Consider the following 12,194-nt stretch of genomic DNA (forward strand, 5'->3'; position numbering starts at 1 on the left):
TGGGATGGCAAAACTCCCCTTTAAGAGGGAAGAAACTTTGAGCAGGACCTGCATCAGAAGGGGGAACCCTCCTGCCAAAGGCCAGCCGGGAACAGGAAGAAAAAAGGCGAGAGATAGGACAGAGACAGTGAAGGAACAGAGAGAGGAAAGGCACAAATATATTGTCAATATTACCATTTTCAGTGTTGATGTTTTGTAGAAATTGCCACGCCCCGTTAGGAGACCTGGGTCTGAGATGTGGGAATGTTGTTGTAAACTCATCGGATCGGCCTGATTTGAACTATTTTGAGAACTCCGATCAAAACCGATAGGGGCTTCCTGGATTGGCACTGGATGTCAACCCCCCCCCCCCCCCCGAAAACGATAGGGGCACAATCGGCCGATCCCGATCGGTTGCCGATCGATCGGTGCATCTTTAACAAACAGACATACAAGCAGACACTGGGATGGTCAGAGGGTGCGACTGCAGATCAGCATGCAACTAAATATAAGCTTTACTAAAGCTTTTAAAGATGGAGGTAGTTTCCGTCTCCTTAACACAAATCTGTTGCTGGTTCCATAGCAAAGCAGTTCCAATCAGGTCTTTACAGATGTGTCTGTCTGAATTGTGAGGTTGCTCATTTGGGAATTTTGGAAATAGTCAAGTAATGGGGGGTTCCTCTGTGAGTGAGCTTTCGCTGTCCGTTAACTAACAACTAACCTGCCTGACCTATTCACCATCTGGCAACAGCTGCAGAAAATAAAGTTGTACACAGAAACACCCTCCATCTCTGCTTTCAGCTATGACGGTAGCAAAGTCAGGAAATATTTGAAGTCAAGGCACTTTTTGTAGTTTGTACAGCAACCGCTGAGAGATATGTCAAGAGTAATTTAGACGTAAATATAGAATAAGATGGAATTTTTTTCAAGAAATTTTGAAACTCAACAAAAAAGTTTTATCTGTTACTTGAAATATTCCGGAGTACCCACTTGTTTATGGATGCCTAACTGCTGATTTTTATTTTTTTGTTGGGGTTTTTTTGTTGGCAGGAATAAAATCCTTGCCAAAAAATAAAAATGAACCCTCGAATAAAAATATAATTTGCTGCAAAAACAGAAAAACAAGAAACTTTTTGACTTGTGGTGTGACCTTTCAGACTCAGTGGTAGGTAAAATTAGAAAATTATTGGAAAAATGAAGCAAAACACTAGCTTTAAAAATGACTGAACAAAGATAAATCAGAGTAAAGCTCCCTGACAGGCTCTGAAGACGACTACTTTTTTTTTTCCCTTTCTTAATGGGAGTAGATACAAATGCACACAGCAGGACACAGCTGATATGACTACTTTAAGACTTTACAGCATGAAGCTTTTTAATTAAAATCCTTTTTAATTAAACTGTGGTAGTCATGCTGCCACATTATTGTTTGACACTGCTGTTTGTCTCCCCTGCCTGTCATATTCAAATACAACAGCGGAACCGTTCAAAAAGTGTTTCATACTTGTATTTATCTCATGGAGGTTGCTGTAGCTAGCAGACGCACACTGCTGCCCCAACTAAACCATATCATTCTCTGCTTCAATTCAGAACCAGTTTGGCTGCCAGGATTCCAGTTTCACAATGGAGGACATGCTGGCCAGCCTCCCCAGAGTGGCTCCCCCCATGTCTGCAGGCGGCCTCCCCCCACAGGACCTCCCTTCAGGGGGGCAGATTAGCGGGGGATTTGTCCGTGGCGGCCAGGACGACCCTCGCTGCAACGGCACGCTGAGGAAGCAGGCCTCGCCAAGGTCAAGCACCCTCGGAGCCGGTGCAGCTCTCACCGCAGGACAAGGTGAAGTAGGATCTGATTTGACAACAACTCTTGAACAGGGATGCTTTTGAAGAATCATCCAAGCACGCTGCACACAGACCGATCCTACAAATAATGAGTGAGGAGATTTGTGTGTGTGTGATCCAAACATTCCGCGTGTAGGATGGAGGAATATATATATATATATATATATATATATATATATATATATATATATATATATATATATATATATATATATATATATATATATTTCCAGTATCTCAATACCTCCTCCCACCTATCCCATAGCAACTGTGGCCAGTAAAAAAAAAGAAAAAGAAAAAAGAAAAGCAGAATTGTCCACTCTAGACTGGTTGGTCTCTCTTTCAACAATATGGATTCATCTGCTCCATTTGCTCCAGAGCTCAGTTGCCTGTGTCTCAAAATACCTCATGTAATGCCATAATATGAAACATGAGTCCAGTAGCTGATAAATAAAAATAAAGTGCATCTCTCAGGACAGATACAGCAGTTGCAGAACACAAGAATGCACTCCACTGAAAATGCATGAATCTTGCTTACTGGGGAAAAGTGACTGTTATAGAAAGGACACAACTACACTAGATGGCACGCATCTCTGTCCAGGATCCTCTCCTGGATGATGTATTTTAAACGTCTGTCTTGTTCCCTCTCTGTCTTTTGCTTCCCAAGGCGGAGGGGAGGTTGGTAATGGACAGCGTTACAGCGCAGATCCTACTGGTAATATAGTAGAAAGAGGAGCAAAGGGAGACAAGGAAAAGGATGGCTACATGACGGCCATGAGAGACAAGAACGCTTCAGGTTGAGTTTAAAACTTCTAAGAGACACTAAATATGTTAATGAAGTTTTCAAATGTTTTGCTAAAGATGGTAATTATGCACATTTGAGGTAACATCTGTGGTATTTTCTAGCTCTTGATAGTAGAAATGAATACTCTTTCTGCTGGTCTCACATACTTCTTTTTATATCCAGATTATCTCAACCCTGTAGAGGAAAACCCCTTTGTCACGCGTCGAAGGAATGGCGACGCTCATGTGGCGTTTGATCGAGCCACCTGCCACACGCTGCACTTGGCTGGAGCCGCTGCAGCCCCCAAGAGCCAGTCCTCCCACGGCAACGACGAGTATGCCAACGAGCCGCTGTACCTGAATACATTCCTTAACCCCGGGGACAAGAATGGATTGGCTGGCGCAATCTCCTTCGCTGGCTCCGCGTCCTCTGCTGCCCAATCACTCCAGCAGACAGTGAACCCATCAACATCAAGCCACATCGTTTCCACCTCTGGATACGTGGTGAACCCCGGCCACCTCCCCCACCCGTCGTATCCATCACATACCTTGCATCCTGGACATTCAGGACATGCTCTGCACTCAGGCATCACCAGCAGCACCATAATGTTTGATAAGAAAGGCAAGAAAGCCACTTTTGACAATCCTGAATACTGGCAGCACAGTCTCCCTCCGAAGTCCTCACTGCACAACCCTGAGTACCTGCAGGACTGCAGCACACGTTTCTTCTACCGGCAGAATGGACGGATTCGGCCTGCTGTGGCCGAAAACCAGGAATACTTGTCCGAGGCTGCTATGAAAGCTGGAAATGTATTGCCACCCCCTCCTTACAGGCAGAGGAACACTGTGGTGTAGTGACCAGCCTGTAGCACCTGGTAGGATGAATAGAAAGACATGGTGGAGAAGGATAATCCTCTCTTTTCCGTGTCGTACTTCTCTACCTGGGTTCCCTTTGCACCTTCTCTGAACACTGTCTTTTACAAAATCATGTATTCTCACCCTAAGGATCTGCCTTTTCATGACAGAGCTGCAGTAACTGTCACTGAGAGCCTCAACTGACACTCAAGACCATCTTTGTTAACTTCATTCTCAGCCATGACCCCTGAAGCAATTACACAACTCTGTGAAGGTGTTTCTGTCCTGGAGAAAACTGCTCTGGCACCTCTAGCGTCACAGAGGCACACAAACACAATCAAATATTGAAAATAAGTTGTTAATGAGGAAAAAATGAGAAATAAACTGCGGGTAGTCCAAAGAGGATTGTTTTCATGACCTTAGAAGATTACTTTATGCACCCATGAATCATTGCTCAACATGGTTTATTATGCATTTTCCATCCAGCTAGATGTGTAACTTGCTGTATTCACAAATTGCTATTGCGTGGGTGCAGTCAATAATGCGAAAAAGTGCATTCAGAGATGTTTCTTGACTTACCAGTGAACCTGTGCTCATGCTGTTAAGCCAGATGTGGCTTCCTCTCCTGCCCACATGCTTCTTTGAGTTTTACATTTTACTGCATCGGTGATGTAACGCACACACATCTCATACCTGGATCAAGTTAACATGCCTGAAGGCTCGACACACCAATAATAACCATACATTAATTCACCTGTAAAAACACGCTCTGACGGATGAATCTGCTGCTACATGAAATGGATTCTGGAGGAGACTGACCTTGTACTCCGAGACGGAGCGTGCCAATGATGGCAGTCAGTGGTGCGGCGCAGGAAAAGGGGTCAACGCGAAAGAAAATGTCACCGCAGCTGTGAAATCACCTCGCACCAGGTTGAAAGCATTTGATAGATTATGACATGGCTACGGTGGAATTTAAAAAGCTGATTGCTTAGAAGATGACCCTTTAATTCCTACTTGTGTTTTCAGTCCCGTTCCCCGTTTATCAGACAAATCCAAACTGCACTAAACCAGTCCATTGTTACTTTTACAGAGGACATGGGGAAATCATTTTAGGGATATATTTCAACACAAAATGATTTTGGAAACCTTTACTGTTTCATTTGATTTCATTCATCAGGGATATGTTTACTGTGTTACTTTGTCTTACTATGTATTGTGTTAGCCACAAGAAAATGGTGTAAACCGCACAAATAACACGCAGCAAAAGAGCACTGGGAAGATGGCAAAGAGGTTAACCCTTCAGAGGTGAAAAAAATCCACTTAAGTCACTACAAGAAAGTCCCAATCCTGGATAAAGACCTCCTGGACCAAGCCCCGTTTGGGAAGAATATATCAAAGACAAGTGTGACTATGTTTTTTTGTTTTATTCCAGTGTACAAGACTCACGAGTCACGAGCTCCTGTTACTTATGGCTGAGGTGGGATTGGTGGACGGGCTGTCAAAATTCTCAAAATAGACCATTTTATAATCAAACAATTGATCAAAATGGCACACTTCCTTTTGTGAGAAATTAATGGTGAGATATAACAACTTGGTACTGAATCTACTGATGGCTGGCTTCCTGAACTTACACAGTCCTGTCAGATGCCACATTAAACTCTGATGGAGACCACTAGCATCTGTCGCCAGATGACTTTGAAGCCTAATTTAGACACTGCTCACTATTTAATAGCACCAAATGCTCTGGGACAGCTAATTGACTTTGCTATTAGTCTCATTTCAAATGGCAATGATGGCATTTTGTTCACCATCTTGTAATCATAATTTACGGTGACTCAACATTTTAGTTTCAACACCATTTTACTGACAAGGAAACATTATTGCTGCAAAGATATACAGTGAGAGAGTTCATCGAGGCTGTGTGGCACAATAATATTGACCATCAGGGAAATATGGCGATTGTCTAGGTTTTAACTCAGTAAAGAGGCACTCCTTTGATCTGATGTTGACCTTTTAAAATGCTGGTGGAAGATCCAGAAACTGATAAGCTGTTAAACACGGAGTGTATGTCATTTCCTACTTTACCCATAATAGCTTACTTCATTATGGATTATTCCCTCCTACATGAATCCTTTTCAAATTCAACATTTCCATCATAATCATGCACTTTTTTTCCACTGTTGTTTAAAATATGACATATACTGAAGTTTCAACACATTCCCACTCCAACTTTGTCCCATAATGACACTTGGACACGAACCAATGGGACCCACATTTTTAGCACTGGGTAGACATTTTCAGTGGGGCTTCAGAGTACTTGCATACGTGGTGAGGGCTTTCAACAACCGATGAAGCTCTATACTGGGCTGGTTGTGGAGAAATAAGTGAAAGGCCTGCCAGCAAGAGAAACAAAGTTCTGTGACTGGACTTGAAATGCCTGTCATCATCATCAAACTTTCATTTTAGGTTCCTTCTGAATACTTTTGTTTTCAGTCACTGTTTTAATACATTCAAGCAGGAAAACTGTATCTTTGGTTTTGGTAAAAACATGAGTAAAGCAAAATACATCTTCATTTCCAACTTTGAGCGGCTCTTTTAAGGCACACTTCTTTTCCTCTGATTTCTGGGTTACCATAGTGATATTTGCCACCACAATGTAAGATACCATTTAGCTACTGTCTTGTGGCATCATTTAAGTTTTTCAGTGACTTCCGTTTGGTTTATCTATCCTGCACAATGAAAAGTGAAAAGTAATCAAAACCCAGGGTCCTTCTGTGATAAATTGGGAGGTGAGAATGGGTTGAGCACCTTTCACCAAGAAGATACTTGGAATACGTCAAAATTAACTTAATGTAGTGACTGACTAGAAAATGTACCATATTTTAATATACTGTTCATTGATGTTGCAATATTACACCACACTTCCCTTAATATATGACTTACACCATACTGTCAACTGTATGTAATTGGCAATAATGTTATATTGTTGACGGGGACTGGCCAATTTTTGTGCATGTCTCACCACTGATGAGCGCATCATTGTACAAGCACTGTTACAGAACCGTGTACCTCTGTGTTCAATATTCAGATGAGCAGAGCTGATGATTTACTACTGTACAAAGCACAGATGTTGCCCTGGCACATTGTTTTCTCCGCCTCTCAGGTTTTATGGGAAATAATATTCATCTAGTTGAGCTCCAGCTGAGGCACAAATTGCAAAATCGTAAAGGGACATCAAACCTATTGAAAAAAAAGAGCATAATGGAAGATAGATTAGTGCCATAATACCAGAGTAGATGCACAGATGAAATTCGGTGGAAATGTGAATTTCATGGTGATTTTTACTGTGTTAAGTACAGTATCACTTTGGGATTGGCTCTGTTCTGTTTCTAATCTGATTTACCTGCTTTAGATCTGCTGATATTTCCTGTGTGAAGTGAAAAATCCCTCCTCCCTGTGAAAGTTAGTTTTCTAACGTTATCACCTATGATGTATCAGCAGCAGTTCTTGAAAACCAGTATATGGCCATGTGTCCAAGAGCAACAAGAGCAGCATAGAGTCTCCAAAAGGCTTTGAAATGGGTCTCGATGGAGAAATAAAAGCCAATCTGTGAAAGAGAAAACCTGCTGGTACTCTCAGCTGGCAACCGTCACAGGGGCTTTTAACTTTTTGAATGCTAATCCATCCACTTTCCCTTGTTGTTCTGTTGGGAAATCATGTCACCCAACATATCAGCCCCATGCACCGGCTAGGAAGCCCTGAACGACAGGCAATAGGTTGTAATCCCGCAGTGAGGTTAAAACGAGGTTATTAGCATTCAAGAAATGTTACCCAACCAATGCATCAATGTAACAAAAGCCAGGAGGGAGAAGGTGTGTGTGCTGTAACAAGCAGAGAGTGTGTGTGTGTGTGGGGGGGGGGTTGAGGGCAGAGTTAAATGCCCCTTTATATTTGTCCGCAGAGGTGACTCTGGTATGTATGTATATGTATGTACTAAACAGTGTTTTTCAGCAGCCGCAAATTATTATTGAAGCTGTTCTGAAAAGAAAAATGATCATGATCAAATGTTAAGATGAGTCATACTCTATTTATTGTGAGAATATGCTGTGCCTCATAAGAGGAATACATCAATTATGTAAGAGAGCACAGCAACTCCTTTAAATAATTATAATACTGACTGCTCGCTCTGAAAGTTGACTTTATGGTAGCGGTTATATTTATCTTTTGCATCTGTTTTTCTTGTTTTGTGTGCGTGTTTCCAAAAAAAGGAAAAATATTAATCATATATGGTATAGAATAGCGTTTTTTTTAAATGTGTGTTCCTTTTATTTGCTCTTCAGGGTCTCATTGGGAGTTTTTTATATTGTTGCATCATCTTTCGTTCTTCTGTTGCAATTTAATTTATTTCTTTAGCACCAATTTACAACTAAAGTCATCTCAGGGCACTTTACAGAGAAAGTAAACAAGTTCAATACGGTCAAATCTTATTATGGTCCAGTTCATTCGTTCAAGCCAACTCATCATGATTCTGTCAGCGTTCATGAACTGCTCTGCGTCAGGATTTTAGGAGCCGGATGGTATGTGGTTTGTTCTTGGGAGGAGCTCAAGCGCATATTGAACCTGGACAGTAAATCATTGCCAAATGATATACAGGTTTCTCGCAAATATATGTACAGAGGCAATATAATCAAGGCCTCGTCTGACAAGTTTCATTAATGTCACTTTTATCGCATCATTTACATATTTCACTGAAGCACATGTTTGTCAACCAGCAGGTTCTACCACATTTGACTGGATAACTTTACACCATGTGGTGTCTACAAGTTCAGTTCTTGTCTGCCGTACATGATTTGGGCGGCTTTTTGAAACCCAAGTCCTTTGATGTTGCTGTGTTTTTTATTTTTTATTTCATTTGTCTAGTCACTGGAATATTTTACAACTTTTACAAGTCGTCAAGGACTCCCTGACCATTACCAGTGTTGCATTTGGGGGCTACAAAGCAAAAGCTGGTTCACTGTTTCTGTTATGTCTTGTGTGATCTTTGAAGTAGAACAGGCCTCGTCTGTCCTTTAAGATCCATCCAGCCCCGAAATGAGGACTTTGGAGGTTTTAACTCTTGAACTGGGACAGAGAGACTGTATTTATAGAGCCTGCTCTATTTCTATGGTTTGATTATTCATATCATGAGGACATTTTTCACAGCACAAACGCTTTCTGTCCACCTGTGGTCTAATTGATGTACTGTGCTGGAAAAGCAACACCACATTTCAGATACAACAGTGAATTACATAACTAGCAGCAGCTCCATACTGTGCTTTAAAAACATCTGAACATCAATTAAAAGGAAAACAAAAAGTGACAGAAAAACATTAATTCCAGCATTGTAGTCAAATCAAACTGTGTTTGATGGTCACAGTGGGCTTTTTGTACTAATTCATACAGTATTTGTACACTTGCCAGCGCCATGGTAACCATGATGAATAAGAGTGGTTAAGTAAGCACAGTTTACAGTGAACTGAACTGATGGAAAAACTGTTAAATGGAATAAATCATTCTCTTTTCACTAAAATGCATAGAAAAAAATGGCTTACTCAACATTTTACTATCAATAAAAGATAAATTGATAAAATAAAACACTAAATAATATTTTTATAGATGAGAAAAAAGGTGGGCAGGTGTATCTGTAAATAGAACAATGAGGCTTTTTTTTCTAGGTGAAGATTATTGTTTTGTTTTGTTTTGATTTCTTCTTGCATCGTTGCATTTTCAGTGGTCCACTGTATCCTGATCTTTACTTTGGGGAATATCTTTTCTTTATGTATATAGATATATATACAGTAAATATATATATTCTGTAAATGTAATTTTAAGAGTGACATTAAAAACGCTTGCAGGGTCTTCTTGTCACCCACATACCCCATCACTTCCCCCGTGATTGTGTGATTGTGTTTTCAGCAAAACTTGGTGGAATTTGTGTTTCAGCTTCTGCTCTTAGTCATTTCGTAGAAGTGAATTATTATCTTCTTCTTTACTGGAGATGTTCTGCACACATCCCCCCGTGACACTTTTGTCAGTATTATCCAACAGTTGAGGTTTACTTTGTTTTTTTTTTGTTTTTTATTTTATTCTATTCTATTTTTTGTACACTAAATGCTGTTGCAATATTTTTAATATTTAGTATGGCATCCTTAATAACTCTTCTTAATCCACCGGTTTCCCCACACAAGCTAAGTTTTGTGGACCATGTCATCTTGAATACTTTCACTTCCATTTTCACTGGCCTCCAGTCATTGTTTACTTTCATCTAGACGGGGCAATACTGATTGAAAGGTGTAGCAATATCACATTGCAGCCCCAGGAGGGGCTGAATTAAGTTCAAGGGAAAAAAAACAACATGAGGCACTTCGCATGGGCTGGATTGTTCATTTATATTGTTTTTGTCAGCGTGCAGATGAAGTCGGGTTACAGGTTTGACTTCATGAGGCCTTTTTTGTCCCCAGAAGTCTCACGTCCACAGGAAGCTTATATTTTCATTTATTGGGATCTTTTATAAGACTTTTGAGTCATTTTTTCCACCATACTGAGTTTTTGATGTGAATGAAGCCATCAAAATCATGAAGTATTTTCATTGGGACATTGTTGCTAATGGGTTAGTAGCAGTCAAGCAGTGCTTTTATAAATCTGACTAAATGTATTGTTTAAGAACTGAACCTGGATGTTTGTTCAGTTTAATTGTAAACTTAATTGCAAAGCATACAATTATGGATGCATTGGGATATAACTGTCCTCGTATTACATGGTTCAATTGTAATGGGTTTAAGCACAATTTGTGTTGTTTAATCAAAAAGTGGGAGACAACTTAAGGTTTTTGTGTTGCTTTCTCACAGCATTGTAGTTTACTAATCATATTACTAATGTCTTCAAAGTCAAAAGTTAGATTCTTTTGGAAGATGTAATAGCTTTGGCATTTGATGATTTTGGTGGCAACTCTAATTTTTCTTCTTCTTTTTTTTCTCAAGTTCCAGCATTACACATGAGGCTGGGAACTGTTTTGCTCCTTAAACGTTGTTGTATCTCTTTATTGTTCAACACTGAAGTTTGAGAGAAAGGATATTCTACCGTTAAATCAACAACTGTTTGTACTGACTCCTTAAAATGATTGAAAAACTAAGCTTTTTAGACTGTACTTTGTCACATTACCACTTTCACATGCTACTTTTCAATGCTTAATCGACACATTTCCCCTAAGCTAAAGCATTTAAATACATATCCCCTCTGTTTTGTTACATGAATCTGTCAAAAATATATTTTTAATTCAATAAAGACCAGTCAATATTTAAAGATGGTTGTGTTCATTTTTCTTATTTTTTTTTGCTTTACAATAACTAGAAGCTCAATGGTTCTTCAGTGTGCTATCCCCAAATGGAAATTAAATCTACAATATGTATGGTACATGTACATAAAAATTGATGCCATGGTATCATACTGTGCTGGACTTTGGCCTAAAGCCGACAATTATTAACTTATCCATGGGACCCGGCCCTCAAACACGGATGCTGCCGGATGCCGTCATCTGCAATTATGATGGCAGTGATATGAGGCGTCTCCCACTTACACTGCAATCTGTAAACCCTCACCTGCAATTGAATCTTATCACCAACCATGTTTATTTTAGGACTTTGTATGTACCCTTTCATGGCATATTCACTCCTCAATGAAAGGTGGTCTTTTTGTGGTCTTGGGAAAAGTTGCCATTGTTAAAGTGCAAATACTACCGATAGCGTGACTGAGTCAGCGACAGTAACTAAGGAGGGTAGGACTTGCCAATCGGCCAGTTGACTGTCTGGAGAATTGATGAACATTTGACTCTGCTTTTTGTTAAGTATGTAAAGCTGCTTTCAGATTACATGAGTTTCAGATGTGGGAGATTCCTGTGCTGTTCAGACTACATGATTCGCTCTCTTGTATTTTGTAGTTTAGCAGTCATTGGGGTGCTCACACAATTTGACTCATTGCTGCCAGAGGGTGACACTCCATCATGTGAATGTGACTCAAACATGTGGCATAATCACGCACAAAACAAATTGATTATTTGAAAAAGATCAGAGGAAAGAAACAAGCAGCATAAGCTGTATGCATGATTGGTTTGTGCAGGAGAAAGAACACAGGTCAAAGAATGGATTGTTACACAATGGCAAGACAGATTATCTGCACAGCAAAGAGACTTGAAGATTAATTTAAAAGAAAAAAAAACCTTTTAAAATAAAGAGTAGCTGCCTGCTCATTTAAGTCTTGTTGAATGTTTACAGTGTCTCCCCCTGGATTCACAGGTTTCCCCCCGGGTTTCTCTTCCCACACTAAGTTCATAGCATAGCTTACTCTCTCACTGGCGGAAGCTTAAATTGGGATTCATCTGACAGCTCCAGTTGTTGGATATGCTAGACAACTATCTGCCATCAGAATCAGCTCAGCAACAAAAACATGTTGGAGGAGTCTTTTGAGTTGTTCAAATATTTTCCCCAAACTATATCATGTCACAGTAGGCTTTCACATCGACAATGTGATAAGGAGGATTTTTACTTGCAGCAGCAGAAATACATCTGACCAATATGTCGAAAAAAACAAACTTTAAACATGACACTAACAGGGCAAATGTCTTTGTTTTTTCAATTGTATTGGATGAAACAAAGACACACAGCAGTTTAAAAACTGATTGGACTTTTAAACATTGGTGGTGAGAT

General features: G+C 40.1%; 1 protein-coding gene across 1 annotated transcript in view; it reads left to right on the forward strand.

Annotated features, from left to right (window-relative positions):
* LOC133446041 (receptor tyrosine-protein kinase erbB-4-like) overlaps window positions 1-6,204 on the forward strand; it is a 377,138-nt gene extending 370,934 nt beyond the window's left edge. The window contains exons 26-28 of the mRNA XM_061723735.1: window positions 1,567-1,810; window positions 2,483-2,611; window positions 2,783-6,204. Coding sequence (XP_061579719.1) covers window positions 1,567-1,810; window positions 2,483-2,611; window positions 2,783-3,453 — 1,044 coding nt within the window. The 3' untranslated portion in view covers window positions 3,454-6,204. The remainder of the gene's footprint in view (window positions 1-1,566; window positions 1,811-2,482; window positions 2,612-2,782) is intronic.
* The last annotated feature ends 5,990 nt before the right edge of the window (window positions 6,205-12,194 follow it).

This window comes from Cololabis saira, chromosome 6, assembly GCF_033807715.1.
Source record: "Cololabis saira isolate AMF1-May2022 chromosome 6, fColSai1.1, whole genome shotgun sequence".
Lineage (NCBI taxonomy): Eukaryota > Metazoa > Chordata > Actinopteri > Beloniformes > Belonidae > Cololabis > Cololabis saira.